The sequence below is a fragment of the Chironomus tepperi genome, unplaced genomic scaffold (assembly GCF_022539635.2).
Source record: "Chironomus tepperi strain 1889 unplaced genomic scaffold, CSIRO-AGI_Ctep_v1 contig_354, whole genome shotgun sequence".
Taxonomy (NCBI): Eukaryota; Metazoa; Arthropoda; class Insecta; order Diptera; family Chironomidae; genus Chironomus; species Chironomus tepperi.
This window is the reverse complement of record NW_027226476.1, coordinates 4,187,522-4,206,256: the sequence shown is the minus strand read 5'-3', so window position 1 is coordinate 4,206,256 and position 18,735 is coordinate 4,187,522. Positions and strand designations below refer to the sequence as shown.

The window sequence follows — 18,735 nt, the reverse complement described above, 5'->3', positions numbered from 1 at the left end:
GTTTCATCAAAACATGCTGTAGAATTGGCAACAAGTGTGTGGATATGCTTCTCAAGAAATGGCTGTGAATATTTGTTCTGGATATCTCGGATCTGTCGTTGAATGTCGTAATTATTAATTTTTTCATAATATTCTGCTGGATCTTCATTGGAACCAAATCGAAGCTTTTTACTCAACAGTAAGTCGAAAACCTCAAATGACTTGCTTTCTAATGAAATCATTAATGCTGACTTATTCGAGAAATTGAAAAAATGACGCAAATTTTGATGTTGATTCAGAATTTCCTCAAGTTTGTCCTTCTCATTGGAACTAATCAGCTTATGAACATCCTCAGTCACATCACAAAACTCCTTTAATTTCCCACTACACTCGCTGGATTCAAATGATTGCGGAAATGTCAAATTATTCTGCAGTAAAATGTACAGGACATCAAAATGTTTATTATCAAATGCCATAGATTGAGCACTGACTTTGTTGTCCATTGAGCATGTCTTTATCTTTAGTTTGAGGAGAATATTGACGATTTCTGTGTTTCCGGTCTCTGCAGCGAGCAGCAATAAGTTGAAGTCACGAGAATCCGCAAGGAAATCCAGTTCAATTAAATTTAGACCAGATTGATATGAGAATTGACTGATTATGCCTGAATAACAGGAAAATTGATTAATAATTTGCATTGGAACCGAGTGGAGTGCTACAGACTGCAATTAATCGACCGTATTTCCAACTTTATACTTCAAAAACCTTCAAACAGGAATACTAAAGACTCTAACGTCCTTTTTTACTCATCCGTTCCTGAATATTATCAGTCTTCTGGACATATGGTCGATTAATCTCAACCTGCTTCATTTGGGAATTATTATGAAACTAGTTAGGATATCTATATCTATAATTACTAGTCAATATCCACTTACCTATGTGATTATTCTTCAAAGATTTAGACAAGAAGTCAGCCACAAATTCACACAACTTTAAACTTTCTTCCCAATTTAGCTTTTTTGGATGTTTGAGTTCGAAGAACTTCTCATTTTCCTGCGATTTCCACAAAATTGTCCATTTTTCTTCACTTTCAGACACAAGCATAAGAACCGGACATTGTTCGCCATATTTTGTGTTAATTTTCTGAAGATCTGCAGTTTCCAGTCCAGGTACAGCACCAGGAAATAGGAATTTACTAATCAACTGCTCTGATTGTTCAGCTTTGGTGTTAAACTTAATACATTGTAAGAAATCATCCTTGCTGGTGCACGGAATTATGACAGGATCAATTACATCAGTTGACTGGAATGGCTTCTGATCAAGCGTCTTTGGATCAAGTAGCTTATCAAGCTCGATAGGTTCGTAAATATTTCTGGCTATAAATGAAAAAGTATGTAAAAAATCAAACATTAATCTTATGATAATTTGGCATTTAAAAGGTCAGCAGCATTGGATCATTAAAATGCTCCGTGTGACTACGACCAACCCGCTGTTCTCAAATATGTACCAAACGAAGCTTGACCTACTCGCAAGACTGAACATGTCCGAAATTAGATTTCTACTAATTTTACAAGTTAAACATACTCAGCAAGGACATGAGAACTGCTTAATGATGGCTTGACCTGGCTCGTAATTCAATACGGACATATTCAGTCTTGTGAGTAGTATTTGAGCACAGCCGGTAGACTGTAGTCACATGTAGAATTGTAATGACACAGATACAACCAAAACTGTGGCTTTTTGTGAATTGCTGCTTTTGACGGATCCTCAGAATCTGGTGATGGATCACCAAGTCAATCCAAGTATTACTACTGTGCTGATCAGGAAGACATTAATCGGGAAGTATTCAAGCGAAAGTATGGCTGCATAGGTCACACGCTCCGAAAACGCAACACTAGAGAAAGTGACGTAAGTGGGAAGATAACACAAACTTGTGTTACCACCCCCGAATGGGATCCAAAAGAAAAAGTTACCCAGGTGCTCCAAAAGAAACTTGGCTTAGAACAGAAATGCGGAAATTTCAATTAGATATCAAAGCAGGTGAGAAGGTGAGAAGCATGATTCCAGTAAGTAAGTAAGTAAGTTATCTCTCAAAGAGCTCCAAGTTTGAAAGCTTCGACTGGCTAGACAAAAAATCTGCGCAGGAAACACTAAGAACTTCGGGTTTTTTGCATACAATTTTTCAAAATTCTTAGACGATGCACTTGGTCTTTTGTACTTCATTACCCTTAACTTTATGGTATTTAGTGTTAACATAATTGACACTAGACTGGTCTATGAAACTTAATATGTCAACTAGATATAATTATAATAAGTAAAATGATTCTCGAGGTAGACCAAAGAACTCTAAATGCATCAATGGGACCTCGAGCGTCTTCGCAAAGGAAGTAAGTAAATAAGCATAATGATTTAGGATGTTCACTGGATCTTATTGTATATAATACAATTTAAATATATGATTTCTGTTTACGATGTCTATTTTGAAACCAGAAATATTATGATCATAAAGTAAGATCTAGAGAATACCTAGTCACATTATGTACAACGTAATAAGATCCAGCTAACTTCCAGACACACTATGTCCTTAAAACAAGATCCAGTTAACATTTAGAAACAATATTCCATAATAATAATAAAATCCAGAATCATTATATTCATAATAATTACATCCAATTGACATACTTGGTTACTTACTTATCAATGATTTTATAACTATAAAAAAAATAAAGTTAAGGGTAGTGAAGTTCAAAAACCGAAAGTTTTACCACATCTAAGAATTTTGAACAATTGAGTGTAAATAACCCGAAACCTCTTAGTGATTCCTGTGCAGAGTTTTTGTCTCTTTAATATAGGGACAACTCTACTAGTGGGCATATGAACCAGTGGGCATGTGTACGAGTGGGCAACTGTCCTACACCCACACACGTTTCATCCGGAAGAAATATTTCTTCATCTCCAGCAGTGTCAATGACTTGATGTGATCTTAATCTAATAGGATTTGTCATTTAGATTTGCATATTTATTGTACATTTGTTGATATGCTGCACACACAGCTGAAATGAACAAGTCGAAAAATTTATCACAACATTTGACCTCGATCGACAGACAAAGGAATGGTTCGGATCCCACTATAAACTATTGGTCAAGTTTTGAGCAGGAAATTGCACATAATGCACAGGAATGAATCCCAGAAGTTTAAACAGACAAAATGTTAGCTATTAATTCACTTTGATGGACTAGTCAAAGTAAGTTGCCTGAGTGGCAGGAGTGAAACAGCAACCAGACATCGATGAGAGCTCCGGTTTGAAACATTAACTCAATACTATCAAAATAGCAGCAGACGGTTAGACCAGTGGTCAACAACCTATATGTTTGAAAATGACATGATGAAAAAAAAAAAAAAAGATTTTGACCTTGAATATTTTAAGATAAAGAAGATTGACAAAAATAAAATAAAAGACATAAAAAATCGTAAAATAATAAAATTCTAATTCGAAAAACTATAATCAAGCCTAAAAGCTATTTTAGAATTTTTAATAAGCCTTTTTTATATAATTTGAAATTTAGATTTAGATTTTGATTACAAAATTTAATTTGCTTTCTGGTCTGTCGGTCGAGGTCAAATCTTGTGATAGAACAATAGACTGCGTGTGTAGTATCAGCAAATATACAATAAACCTGCACTTATGTGTCAGAGTTGGCAATATACCGATGGCAATCAACCTAATATCATATATATTCGGCATTCAATTGCGGCTGTTGACACCCGACACCAGTAATCGACCGATAGCAGATTGCCAACGCTGTTTTGAGTTTATTAGTACATGAACAAAATAGTGATTTTTTTTGACAACATCCACAGCAAAAAAGAACATCAATACCAAAGTCATCTCCAAAACTACTGCATTTGATGTAATTAAGGAACACATGTGTCATGTGTGAAGCTTCATGCTTGCTATAACATCACTATCAAGGAGACATGCTCATGAAAATGTTGACAAAATTGATTGAGTTTATTCATAAGCACGGACATTACGGTGAATATACTCATTTTGTGTAAGGTAGGATCCATTCATTTATAACGTAACGTGTAAAATTGACTTTATGAGACCGACATTTCCCACCCTCTTTTCATTGCTACAATATCTTGACCCACACCCTCCTTAACAAAATCCAAATACCCAATATGAACGTTACGTAATAAATGAACAACCCCAAATGCCTTTTTGAAGAACAAAAACATATTTTTGTCAATTAAGATTATGTCTGATAATTGAGACTTATTATACTAATGACTATACAGTAAGCAAGACCACATATTTATCGAATATTGCAAACATCACCCAAGCAGGCAAGGAGTATGCTGTCAAGTGCATATTAAGCAAGCTTTCGAGAGCATCCTCATTGCCTGTTAGGATCAGTCACTAATGGTTTACAGACACTTTGAAGCATGTCATAGCACTTGATACACAATTTTATTTATTTTATCACAAAATTAAAATTGTGGACTTTAATAATTACAACGAGACTTACCTTCTGATATTCCAGACTGAAATTTAAATCCAACATTTCCATTTTTTGTTGATTTTTTATTAAAAATTTTCACTTTTGTGTCCATCGTAATTTTATCACTTTTTTTTTTTATTTTTTGCACCAATATTTTATTAAGGAACTCGACTAGTTTTTAAGTCATGATTGCTGTTCAAAAGTTAACACGAAACTGTCTTCATTTAAGATTATTTTTCTTAATTTATATCATTTTATTCACATAGGTTTTATGTATCGCAGAACAAATAAATCTGATGATAACAACCGATTTTTAATTTTAAAATCAAACCATAAAAAACACAAATTTATTAATCTCATCCAGCACAGTGAATATTAATAAGACACCGACTGGACAATGATTGGATGTTACATATTTATGATTAGGAATGGCAAGCAATTTATGTAAATTGATAAAGAAGATTTTCTCAAGATTTTGTGGAATGGAAATGACCTTCAAATGAGAAGCTTGTGTAAAAAACAAGTCAGTAAGACATCAACAAGAATATTCAAATAATGACAATTCATAAATAGAATTTCAATGCTGGGACAGAATCACAAGTTTGTTACATCAATCCACAAGGAAAATGACGTCCTGGAGCTCCAAAAGCTGTTTGGCATAGAACTGTAATGAAAGAATGTCAGGTCAACGTGCGGACAGAGATTTTGTACAAAATAGAAGACAGAGTCAGCAACAGAATCAGACGGTGACCGACACTTTCTTAAAAAAAAAGGTGAGAAATTCTAAAAAAAAAGTGACTTTTTACCTTAATTCTTTTGAATCAGTGTGAAAATTCATGTCATACTGACTTTTTTATTTGTACAAGGATTTGGGTAAAAACTCAAGTACCCCAGTTTGGATACCCCAAATCCCGAGTACTTAGGATTTATAATCGACAACCCTTACCTTAAATGTACTGATGAACAGTTCAGTTCAACTTTAAGTTTATTATAGAACATTTGATGTGATATCCATCAAAAGCAGGGACGTAGCAAGGTCATTCAGAACACGAGTCCCCATTCCGAGAATTGAAGGTCATACATAATTTACATAAATTGCTTAACATTCCTAATCATATATATGTAACATCCAATGAATGTCTAGTTGGTGTATTATTAATATTCACTCTGCTGGATGAGATTAATAAATTTGTGTATTTTATGGTTTGATTATAAAGTTAAAAATCGGTTGTTATCATCAGATTTATTTGTTCTGCGATACATAAAACCTATGCTTCAAAGTATGTAAATTAGGAGAAAAATCATTTTTTGTGAAAAATTTCATCGGTGGAATCACCGATGTTATATTTTTTATCTTACCTAAATATCCTGAACAGATTGATATTATAATATAATTAATAAGCTTGTAATAATAATAATAAAAAGCAATAAAATTCAAAAAATTAAATGAAAATTCGAACAAATTTTTGCACTTTTTATTGGTGCTTTATTCATTTATGTTTAGTGCCTTCATAATTTTTTTCATCAAATTTCCGATCTAATTCCTTCAATAATCTGAAGTTGTGCATTTATCCTTTGCTGTTTTGATGACATTTTGAACAGCTGTTGGATTGTCGTCAGCATCCATGTTGATACATACATTCGAGCGAAGGGTCAAACTCTTTAGATTAGTCAGCTTGTCAAACACATTTGGATCAATGTGCGAAATTTTGTTAAATGATAAATAAATTTCATTTAAATCAGGATTAAACTCGAATAAATCTTTTTCTAATATTACTAAACTATTTTCATACAAAGAAATAAAACTTAATTTTGGGAAATATTTCAAGTCACTTTGATGAATTTCCTTAAGTCCAGTGTTGGCAATTGTAATTGCTTTGAGGTTCTTGAAGATTTTGTTCAATCCACGTGGAAAAAAATGAATTTCTCCTTTTCCAAGAAAAAAACCCTCAACATTGTCATTATTATAGCCAGTCAGATGTGTGCCAGTAACCGAGTCAATTTGTGCTGCATCAGGTGAAGTTATTGTGAGTGAATTTTGAACATGGCAATAATAAACTGCCCCTAATGAACTGGTCCATTCAGTTAATACATACATACAATCGAAAGATGCTGATTGTGACGATCCAGGAAGTGCCAAAGTCATGCACAGAAGCAATCTAGTCGAATAAGTTAAAAACAGATAATTAAGCATCAATAAAGCTGAACTAGATTAACAAATTTAACTCACATAATTATTTTAAACATTTTCACAATTTTATGTCCAACACAAAGTCTCCAAATGCAGGATATAAATTGAATTTGTTGACCAAATCAAGGCACAGCTCACAGCTTCTTCAGAATAATCCTCAACTTAAGACAGATGATTTGAAAGTGAAGCCACAACAGCACAGAATCTGATTTTATACAAAATAATCTCCCAAAAATACACGCAACTACTTTTTGAGAGTATTAGAACTGCTGATAAGTTCAATCCGGATTCTGAGTGGAATAAACCAGCGAGAATTTAAGCGTTGATAAGGATTTCAAATTTATTTTGATGATGTTGTTGACCCCTAATGTGATTGACGTTGACAATTAAAATGTATTACTTTATTCTGTACAGCACCTAGAATAGTCAACATAAAAATATCATCATCTGTACATTATAAGGCATTAAATTAACTGTATTACCTTACCATATCAGGTGTAACATTGTATCTATAACATGTCATGTCAGCATCACTGCCAGTGTTATTAATGCTTGAACTCATGCTATTATAATCCAGTTTTAAGTGACATACAACAAAATATCGGATTTGGATATAAAGAATAAAAAATTTGCTCAAAATGTACAAAATTAATATTTTTATGCCAGACAGTTTTGTCGCTAATTAACTAACGCCGACTGACTCTGGAATATAAGAAGAATATTTAATTTGCTTGAATGGGTTTGGGAGTCACAACTTCTCACTATTTGTCCTAAAATTGACGGTTATGAAAGGACACAAAAGGAAACGAACAGAAACGAATCAATACGAACAAAGACGAACATAGACGAACTGGCACGAATAGACACGAACAGAAACGAAACATCACAAATGGATAAAGACGGACATTAGCGCATTAATGCTCGTACAGACATTAACGGTTACGAACATATGCAAGCGAAAACAAATGAATGAGAACGGATAAAAATGGATACAAACATAAACGAACGGATACGAGCAAATACGAACAGAAACGACAAGCATGAATGGAAATGAACAGACATCAATTGACAGGTACGGACGAACAGAAACAGATTTTCAAGGACAAACTGTCGAGATTTAGCAAGGGTCAGAGGTCAGACACTCCAAAAGTACAGTACTGTACTTACTGTACTTGTATGAAAAGTACAGTAAGTACAGTACTGTACCACTAGAGTGTCTGACCCTTGAGATTTAGATAAGAGAGTTGGATTTGTTAGGGATGGATGTTTATTGAGCATATTGTAAAAATAGTGAACTGTCTGCTCCCAGTGGATAGTTACAGAAAGGCTGACTGCCCTAATGGATAAAAACAAGATACATGACATGCTTGACATATTAAAACATTTCCTTTAATACTTAATTAATTTTATTCTCTTATTCTCTTATTTTACATATATTCAATATTCTCATTATTGTAATCATCCTCAATGTCATCCTCAGGAATTTCCTCCTTCCTTCTTATTTCCTTCAATAAATTTGAGTCTCTTTTATAATGTTCCATTTGATGATCTTTAAGTTGTTTAAATTTAGCAAAGCTCTGTGAGCACATTGTGCATGAATAGACATTTGGACCCAAGTGGACTTTGAGGTGCTTGATGAGATCGTTGGATTGAGCGTAGGCCTTGACGCAGTACTCACACTTTAAAAGAAAAAGGAAATTAGAAGACATTTTGGGGTCTGATTACTTATTACGTATCGTAATTCCTTTAAAAGCTTTAACCCGAGCAGCACAAATCGGTTAGTCGATCAACAAGGTACCGGATTCGGTTTGCTAGAATCATGCCAGCCTAGTGCTGGATATTGGATCGATTAACCGACTTGTGCTATTCAGGTACCCCTAACAGGCAAAAAGACCAAAAAAGCATGCTTTATGCCTATTCAGGTACGTAACAAATGAACAGCCCCTTAACAAAAAGCTACCAAATATTCACCTTATATGGCTTCTCCTGCGTATGAATCCTCAAATGTCGTTTCAATGGACCCGATGCCACAAACTTCATATTACAATATTCACATGAGTAACTCTTCTCATTCCTATGAATCTTCATGTGTAGCTTTAAAGTTTGAATTTTTGTAAATTTTGCCGGACATTCGCCACATGCAAATTTCCTCTCATTTGTATGAGTTGTCATGTGTGAATCAAGTCCAGCCTTAACAGCAAAACGTGCCGGACATAAGGTACATTCGAATGATTTAATGCCCAAATGTCGGAACAGATGCTTCTTAAGATACTCAATTTCGGAAAATTTCTTATCACATTTATCGCATTCGAAGCATTTTGATGAGTTTTGATTGTGTGTTGACTCATGTAGTCGTAGCTTGTGTGCCTTCATAAATGACTTTTTACATCCAGGATGAGTGCAACTGTGCGGTTTAAATCCTTTATGACGTAAAACATGATCAATAAAATCATCACCAAATCCAAACTTTTTACCACAAAATGTACACTGATTTGTGGCATTTTCAGCATGTAGCTTTGAATGTCGAATGACATTTGCTAATTTTGGATAATTTCGATTACACAGTCGACAATTTGCTTCCGAATTTTCACCATATTCTTCACGATGTGCCTTCATATGCTCATTACATTCCTCATAATCAGGCAGCTGTGCTAGACAAATTACACATGTAAACATATGTCCAACTGGATGTTCAATCTTTGAATTCTCACAATCATCACTATGGATGTAGCTGTGCCTGTCAAGTTTAACTTTATCCCAAAATCGTTGTGGACATTCTAAACATCCAAATGGTCGGTGCTGATTGACACCATTAAGTCGACTTTTCTTGTCATGAACCGACATGTGACGTTGCAGCTTCGATGGAGTTTCGACTTTTTTGCCACATTCTTGACATTCATGCTTGTATTCACGTGGTGGAAATTTTGGAAGTACTGATGGATCTAAAATGTCTTTGTGGACTAGAAAATGACGTCGTAACTTCCATGGCGATTCAAACTTTTTACCACAAATTTTACAGTCATATTTCCTTCCGGTTGTTGTTGCTGTGGATTGCTTGACATCGACTTTCTCAACATCTGCTCGATGATTGTTGGCTACATGAATAGCAAGCTGTTCTGATGACTCAAATGCCTCTTGACAAAGTGGACATTGGAAATAATTCTTTTGAAGATCCAAAAATTCGTCGTCTTTGACAGCCTCGATGATGATTTCCTGCTGAGTCTCCTCAATTATTGATTGTGTTTCTGTAATTTCATCGATTTTAGCTTCATTGTCTTTGAGCTCTTGGATTTCTGTGTCTGACTTGATGCAGGTCTCTCGGAAGTCATAGGCTCGCATTGCATTGTCTTTACATGTATCGCAGATTGATTGTGGGAAGCCTGGAATGGAGAATTAATGTTAATCAGGCTCAGAATCAGTGTCTCAGTGTCTCAGTGTCTCAGTGTCTCAGTGTTTCAGTGTCTCAGTGTCTCAGTGTCTCAGTGTCACAGTGTCACAGTGTCTCAGTGTCTCAGTGTCTCAGTGTCTCAGTGTCTCAGTGTCTCAGTGTCTCAGTGTCTCAGTGTCTCAGTGTCTCAGTGTCTCAGTGTCTCAGTGTCTCAGTGTCTCAGTGTCTCAGTGTCACAGTGTCTCAGTGTCTCAGTGTCCTCAGTGTCTCAGTGTCTCAGTGTCTCAGTGTCTCAGTGTCTCAGTGTCTCAGTGTCTCAGTGTCTCGGTGTCTCTGTGTCTCAGTGTCTCAGTGTCTCAGTGTCACAGTGTCTCAGTGTCTCAGTGTCCTCAGTGTCTCAGTGTCTCAGTGTCTCAGTGTCTCAGTGTCTCAGTGTCTCAGTGTCACAGTGTCACAGTGTCTCAGTGTCTCAGTGTCTCAGTGTCTCAGTGTCTCAGTGTCTCAGTGTCTCAGTGTCACAGTGTCTCAGTGTCTCAGTGTCCTCAGTGTCTCAGTGTCTCAGTGTCTCAGTGTCTCAGTGTCTCAGTGTCTCAGTGTCTCAGTGTCTCGGTGTCTCTGTGTCTCAGTGTCTCAGTGTCTCAGTGTCCTCAGTGTCTCAGTGTCTCAGTGTCTCAGTGTCTCAGTGTCTCAGTGTCTCGGTGTCTCTGTGTCTCAGTGTCCTCAGTGTCTCTGTGTCTCTGTGTCTATGTGTTCCTGTGTCGCTGTGTCTCAGTGCTTCAGTGTCGCAGTCTCAGTCTCAAACTTACCATCATCTAGTCCAATATTCAGTCCAGTTATTAGACTCAATATCTCATGAAGTTGCAGTTCTTTGTAGAAACATTCAAATATGTTGTCCAGTTCGTCAGTGTAATTCATGCAACATCGACAGCACTCATTAATTTCTATGTACGACACTTCCATTATTCAACATAAATTATTTTTTTTTGTCTATTTTGTTACTCAAAAGTTTGTGATTTTTGATGATATATAAGTGACTAACTTATTGATTAAAATGTCTGCAGTATATCCATTTGTAATGATAAATGCTTGATGATGTCCGGTGAAAAAATCTCAAAAATATTTGCAATTTAGTTTTTATTTTGTATACAACATTTGTTGGTTTTTGTTTATTTATTTTATAATCTTTTGAAATCCCTTTTGGCGCGATTTTGTGTAGCTGCGACTTGATTTGAATTTGAAAAAGTCGTTATTGATTTGAGTCATCTGACACTATATGTCGTGGTTCTTCATTCACACATTTTTGAATATCTTTTTCTTATGCAAACTCAACTAAAGAGCTGCGATATTCTGGCAGATAAGCAGCACATAAACTTCCGTAGATAAACAGCACACAGCAGAAGATGCCGATAACGTGTATTTGTTTGAAACTTCCAGTATGAATTTCGTAGATTTTTTTTAGCAGGTTTTGATAACAAAAATCTTAATCATGATGCCGCTTTTTGAGTCCACAGAACTTAATGGCTGTGATGTTACACTTGTAGTGCCCTAACTCCTGCACTAGGGATTAAAAAGCTCCCGGTCCTGTTAGCGTTCTCACGTTTCAGCTGCTGAGCTTACAGTCGTTAATACGTTTGCATTTAGCCTTGGTCGTCATTGATAAATCCAGTCCGGCATTCCTTCCTTTAGGTTTGCTAGCTTTGATTTAAAGATGACGACTTGCTAGGCCACCGCACCCTGATTAACCAGAGCCCCGTTCGTCCTGGCTGAGTGAAGCACTAGGCTCCATGTGTTCCGCATTCACCACCTTTGAGGGATTGAATCTTAGCACCCAAAAACTCAACTTTTAAGTATCGACATTTGCACAGAACATCTTATATACCAATCTTTATTACTATTTACGTCATAAAATTATGACTTAATATCTGTCAACAATGTCTTGTCTTTTTTCGCAAACTAGCAAGACCTACAACAATTTAATCGCAATCTACACAACCACAATGAAAATTTTCTTATCATCATCAATAGAAACGAATAAATAATTTTTTTGGTGGAAAAAAGATAAATTTTCGGTGATAAGCAACGAGCCATAGAAGCTTGCCAATACCAAAAAAAAAACTCCAAATAGAATTGTGACTTAATGTCTCAGTTCTTATTGAAAATTTCATGAATTCACATCGATTGTTAAGGAATTGAATTAATTAATTAGTAATATGCATCCTAAAGCATCGGGTCTACCGCGTGTTAAAAAGTGGCTGCTGTGTATTGACCTTAAAATTGGTGTACTAATTTGGACGTCAGTTGAGTTGGGTGTTTGGGCATTTTTATCATATGCAGCTGTTGATAATGAAAGTGCATTTTTTAGTAATTATGATTTGTACAAGTATGAGGAGCATATTGAGGACAATTGGTATTTTCAAATGATTTTTGGACAGCCTGAGGAGGAGGATTATGACTATGAGATGGGATGTGAGTTGTTATATGTTTAGTGACAGTTGTGGAATGATGGACATTGCTGATGAATTTATTGTTGTGAAATTTCGGTCTTACAAATTCTTGGATTGTTCGTTTTGGATTGAAGCAGTGACCCAAATAGAACAAGTCGGTTAATTGATCCAAAACTCGGTACCAGACCGGTGTGGCTCTAACTTGGTATCGAATTCAGTTCAAATCGTGCCAAGTTCATCTCAAATCCGATACCAAGTCAGATCCTAAAGCATAAGTCAGTTTATTGATCAAAAATATAGTTCTAGGCTGTGGTGGCTTTGACCGCGGTGCCTGAATCGGTTTAAATGGTGCAGGGTTAAAATTAAATTCCGCACCAAGTCAGTGTCACTCTTAACTGGAGTCGGACTTTTGATCAATTACCCGATATTATTGTGTTATTTAGTCCATACCACAATTTTGAATGGAACAGAATCAAATTAACCGGCACGGGATTGACTTGATGATTGTTTGAAGCTAAATTCAAGGACAGATCCAGCCCTATACATCCAAGAATCACGGGTTTAATGTCAGATTTTCTCAAATTAGTCTGTGTGCGTTTCCAGTCGTGGCTTACCACCTAGGTGTTCCTTGAAAAATTAAAGGATGTCCGCCACTGTAATAAGATACAGAATAGCTATTGTAACCGATGTTTGAACCCTCATTATATCCAATACCTTGAACCGTGATCTAAGACAACTACCATCAGTTCCAATTATGTCACTAAAGTACATAATTTGCTAATATAATCACAACTTTACGATGTCTAATTCCGCAAACTACATAAATAGTTTTACCCAAAAAAGATAAAGAATTTGTCCAAATAAAAAAATGCTGAATTTTTATCTATTTTGTTTTTTTGGCATTCAGATGAGTCAGCCGTTGATGATACTGACGGCATCGATGAGGAATATCGCTGTAAGTATACAAACAAATTCTTATCGAGTAAACAAAAATAGACTTTAAAATTCATTCATATAGTCAGGGGTCTTTGATTTCTGGGAAGTTGTCAATTCTTCCAGGTCTCGATCTCGAGAGCCGAGTCTAGGTCAGTGGTGGGCAACTTGTGGGCCTCTAAAAATGCCTTGAGAGGTTTCGATCGTCGCTGTATACCAATGAGTGCCGCGACATAAAACAGGTTGCCCACCATTGCTCTTGATAGACCCCCATTCCTCCCTATCCTCAAAAATGCTACCTAATTGATAGATGCTTTATAGAGCACAGTATTAATAGTCGATTACTCAAAATACTAACTATGACGTCACACACACTTGCTCATTTGTGTAAGAACACAATAAATTATCGTCGTTTTAATCGAAATGTGAATGAAGCTAAGGCATTTGTGACGCCATGAATCATAAATTGGAGGCATACATTGAACTTGAAATTAATTTTTTACTTTTTATTTATTTATTTTAGTTCAAACAATGGCTATCAATGGAATTTTGATGTTTATCTTCATTGCGTACTTTATTTTGACTATTTTGTTTATTTTGGGAATTGCTAAGGTAAGTTTTAACTTAATAGTCCCTCTAAAAACCTCTTTCTCATCTCGTCCTTCCTCTACTCTCTCCCGTCCTCTCTCCCGTACTCTCTCCCGTCCTCTCTCCCGTCCTCTCTCCCGTCCTCTCTCCCGTCCTCTCTCCCGTCCTCTCTCCCGTCCTCTCTCCCGTCCTCTCTCCCGTCCTCTCTCCCGTCCTCTCTCCCGTCCTCTCTCCCGTCCTCTCTCCCGTCCACTCTCCCGTCCACTCTCCCGTCCTCTCCCGTCCTCTCTCTCACCGTCCTCTCTCACCGTCCTTTTTCTCACCGTCCTTTTTCTCACCGTTCTCTCTCTAACCGTCCTCTTTCTAACCGTCCTCTCTCTCCCCGTCCTCTCTCTCCTCGTCCTCTCTCTCATCGTCCTCTCTCTCTCCTCGTCCTCTCTCTCTCCTCGTCCTCTCTCTCTCCTCGTCCTCTCTCTCTCCTCGTCCTCTCTCCCTTTCTTCTCTCTCTCTTCTCTCTCTCCTCTCTCTCCATTCTCTCTCCATTCTCTCTCAAATGCCCCCTCCTTACTGAATCCCTCTCTTATACGGATGCTCTCAATCTAAGCTTATCTTTGAAATACTAAACTAATTCGTCATTAATTTTCCATTCCAGAGGACAATGAACTTTGCAATTCCATACATCATTTATGACTCATTCATCATATGGATGTCTCTCATTTCTATTTTTGCAGCATTATTCAATATGAATTTTGTGATGGTCAGAAATTGCTCGATATTTGCGTCTGTCAAATTTTATCCAGCAATCTGTAATTATTCATACTTTAGGGATGTTGGAGGTAAATTTACATTTTCAAGAGACATTCCGCAATTGTTGAGAAGCTCGCCAAAGACATTCGAGAGACGAAATGAAAGCAGACGAGTCAGTAAAAGGAAAGGAAAAGAGAGACTGAAAATGTTCATGAACTTCAAGTGCTGAGGCCAAAAGAGGACTTTGAAGGAAAGAAGCAAGAAATTTTGGAAGTTGTAGTGACAAAGTGATTGAGTGGAAGTTGCCCGAGCAGCATAATGTAGTCAATAGGGAGGCACATCATCTACAAGACGAAAATATGCTCAAACGGCAACAGAATGGCTGATTTCAGTTTGGAATCAGTTGAGAATTGAATCATGAACAAACCTCATTTTCTAGTCTTATTAAAATACGTAATTTTAAGGTTTTTTAGGCTTTTAGGTAATTTATTAAAAAAATTGATGTAATTATTGATGACTTTTTTGGCAAATAAACTCATTTAAGATTATTAATATTTTGTGGCATTTAATATGGATTTAGAGTACAGATAGTATGATTAGTTAGGTTGTCTACGTGATTAGGAGTGACTTCAGGTTGTCAACCTTATGTCGGATTATAAACCGGCCAGAAAGTATTAAGTAACCAGGCATAGCACTCGCTAACTAACAAGCATATGCCTAATGAGCACCAATCAAAGCTTAAAGTCGATTCAGATTTTGTATGCAGTCGAGTCGGCTTGAGTCGACATCGAGCTCTGCTCTGGTGATTAATATTCAGAACAACTTATGGGTCAATCACTTGATAGCGATTGCGTAGTAAGCAACCCCCTATTTATTTATCAAAAAAAGTTTCTTAATTGACTATCCAACAATAGTATTTCTTTATCTTTGATGCCCAGTAATAGCACCGACGTGGAATAATGTCGAATCGCGAGTCGGGAATAGTGTCGAAATTTTATTTTGCACCGGGCGGTAATAATTTCACCTACAAAATGTAAGTGAAGTTATTCCGGCACCACGACGGAATAAATTCACCTATAAAATATAAGTGAAGTTATTACCGCAATATTGAATATAATGAAAAAATTGTTGTTATCATTCTTGCGAAGTGCGGTAATAACTTCACTTATATATTTCAAGCAAGGCTCCCGCAGATTATAATCTTCATACAAAATGATTTTCAAGATTATAATCTTCCATACAAAGATTATTATCCGATATAATCTTCATACAAAGATTATAATCTTTAATAATCTTCATAGAAAGATTATAATCTTGAAAATAATCTTCATATAGAAGATTATATAATCTTCTATTACAATGAATTTAGTTGTAACTATAAGGAAAATTAACATTTAATGAGAAATTAATTATTTTCTGTGCTTTTCGTTAACTGTGCACTGTGCATCGAGTTTCAAACTAGGTTTTCACTCAATTGCAATGAAAATTGATGTGAATAATTTTATTTTTAGGAATTTCACCCTAGGTTAAAGAAAATTCAAGCCAAAATTGACATTTTCGAGGGTTTTTCTGCCTTGTTTAAGCAAACTTAAGAGAAATTTGGCTTTTCTGTGTGGTTTTACACTCCAATTTGGCTTTACTGAGAAAATTTCCACTCTAAATAAGGAAATTGACCCAAAATTCGTCGAGTTTTTCATCTCAAATTAGAAAACCGAGGCCTAATTCGGTTTTACTGATGAGTCTTTAACATCAAATAAGAAAACTGAGGCCAAATTCGGCTTTACTGAGGAGTTTTCCATCCCAAATTAGAAAACTGAGGCCAAATTCGGCTTCACTTATGAGTTTTCCATCCTAAATAAGAAAATCAAGACAAAATTTGACATTTTTGAAGGTTTTTTCTAAGGTTTTCCATCCCAAATAAGAATACTGAAGTAAAATTCGACTTTTCCGAATAGGTTTTCATCCTAAATATGAATACTAAGGCAAAATTTTGCTTTTTTCCATAGTTTAATTTAAATTACACTTTCGTAATAGTTAAAAACTTAATATGACATTATAGTTAAAGATTATAATCTTTAAAAGGATTTGTATGGAAAAGATTATAATCTCCATACAAAGATTATTAAAGATTATAATCTTCATACAAAATTTTCAAAGATTATAATCTTCCATACAAAGATTATAATCTTTAATAATCTTCATACAAAGATTATTTAAGATTATAATCTTCATAGAAAGATTATTGAAGATTATAATCTGCGGGAGCCTTGATTTCAAGTGAAGTTATTCCTTCGCCGCGTCGGATTAAATAATCAAAATTTTTATTTTCGATATTATTCCATCATGGTGTAGGAATAATTTCACTTGGAATTTTTCAGGGTTTCGATGGTTTTAACAAGTTTTTAATTATTTTTGTTTCTCCAAAGTATGATTTGGTGATTTTGTAAAGTGTTTTTGAAAATTTCTCAAACATTTTTGAAGCATGTCTGTGAAAATTTTTCATCTTTCATTCTTAAAATCATACGCAGCTCACAGCTTTTCTTTGAATACCAGAGACAAAAGGTTGACAATGCAGTCATAAAAAGAGTGGTGCTGATCCCACTATAAACGAAAGGTCTATTGAGTGTGCAGGTATAGCGCACCCTCACTCGTTAAACAATCATTAGTCGCATTAGCTGCGAAATGCCATGACGAAACTCTAGATCTCTATGATCTATATAGCTAAAGTTTTTTAAGTTGTCCTGAAGAGCTTTGAGATGAGACTATATTTCTATCTGAGCTGATTAGACTGTTCAAAGCGACTTATGCGAGAGCTGTGTGGTGTAAAGGTCCAAGGCAAAATGTCATGTTTTTCAAAATCCTGCTGGAAGGAGTATTCAGGAGATCTGGTCTTGAACTTTAAGAGTCCAATAAAATCGGGCTTCGAGTCAATGAAGACAAGACAAAGGTGATAGGAGATTTTAGGTGGTCAATGACTTTGTCTAACTTGGGGCTGTTATCAATAATCATTTCGGTATTGTGGTAGCTCAAGTAAATAAGGCCTTAAAGGCAGACTTTGTAGATAGTAAAATGTCACGTGGACGACGTTAGAACTTATGGAAAGAAAAGACAATCAATAAAGTATTGTATTAGGAATCGGAAATTGCCAAACGGTAGTCAGCGATAGGGCTGGCTCCTGAGTGGGCTTTATAATGGCCTGCACACAGTAATTACTTTGAGTAATCACATCTTCTGTCTGAGAGAGGATGAAAATATTTAAATGCAAGACGTAAATGAACGTAATATGAATGCAATTTTGGCCAAGCTTCATTGAGGTCTAACAACCTATTCCCACGTTCTTCACAGACATGCTTCAAAAATGTTTGAGAAATTTTCAAAAACACTTTACAAAATCACCAAATCATACTTTGGAGAAACAAAAATAATTAAAAACTTGTTAAAACCATCGAAACCCTGAAAAATTCCAAGTGAAATTATTCCTACACCATGATGGAATAATATCGAAAATAAAAATTTTGATTATTTAATCCGACGCGGCGAAGGAATAACTTCACTTGAAATATATAAGTGAAGTTATTACCGCACTTCGCAAGAATGATAACAACAATTTTTTCATTATATTCAATATTGCGGTAATAACTTCACTTATATTTTATAGGTGAATTTATTCCGTCGTGGTGCCGGAATAACTTCACTTACATTTTGTAGGTGAAATTATTACCGCCCGGTGCAAAATAAAATTTCGACATTATTCCCGACTCGTGATTTCCTCTCCAAGTGAAGTTATTCCACGTCGGTGCTATTACTGGGCATCTTATCTTTTTGTCGGGATTTCATACAACTTGTTGATTCAAAGAAAACAATCCACTTGAGTTGTGACTTTTGCGTGTGTCAATTGCGTAATTATTTAATTTCAACAAGTAGTGAAATATGATATCAAATGACTCATGGAACATCAAACA

General features: G+C 35.7%; 3 protein-coding genes across 4 annotated transcripts in view; 1 reads left to right on the top strand and 2 right to left on the bottom strand.

The window, feature by feature from the left end:
• The window catches only part of LOC139094325 (SLIT and NTRK-like protein 6), a 33,946-nt gene extending 27,202 nt beyond the window's left edge, over nucleotides 1-6,744 (bottom strand). Inside the window, exon 1 of the mRNA XM_070645357.1 lies at nucleotides 6,713-6,744. Coding sequence (XP_070501458.1) covers nucleotides 6,713-6,729 — 17 coding nt within the window. The 5' untranslated portion in view covers nucleotides 6,730-6,744. The remainder of the gene's footprint in view (nucleotides 1-6,712) is intronic.
• A 1,312-nt stretch (nucleotides 6,745-8,056) lies between these two features.
• Nucleotides 8,057-11,405, bottom strand: LOC139094304 (zinc finger protein ZFP2-like). The gene is made up of 3 exons (XM_070645329.1): nucleotides 10,868-11,405; nucleotides 8,645-10,053; nucleotides 8,057-8,352 (listed from the first exon to the last, which is right to left on the bottom strand). Exons 1-3 carry the CDS (start codon nucleotides 11,019-11,021, stop codon nucleotides 8,101-8,103), a joined length of 1,815 nt encoding a protein of 604 aa, XP_070501430.1. The 5' UTR covers nucleotides 11,022-11,405; the 3' UTR covers nucleotides 8,057-8,100.
• An 817-nt stretch (nucleotides 11,406-12,222) lies between these two features.
• On the top strand, nucleotides 12,223-15,335 carry LOC139094343 (uncharacterized). 2 transcript variants are annotated; one of them, XM_070645379.1, is made up of 5 exons: nucleotides 12,223-12,363; nucleotides 12,424-12,527; nucleotides 13,413-13,460; nucleotides 13,962-14,050; nucleotides 14,679-15,335. In XM_070645379.1, exons 1-5 carry the CDS (start codon nucleotides 12,272-12,274, stop codon nucleotides 15,000-15,002), a joined length of 657 nt encoding a protein of 218 aa, XP_070501480.1. In that variant the 5' UTR covers nucleotides 12,223-12,271; the 3' UTR covers nucleotides 15,003-15,335. The 2 variants fall into 2 exon arrangements, with proteins under 2 accessions (XP_070501480.1, XP_070501479.1); XM_070645378.1 differs by having other exon boundaries at nucleotides 12,223-12,527.
• Nucleotides 15,336-18,735: the final 3,400 nt, after the last annotated feature.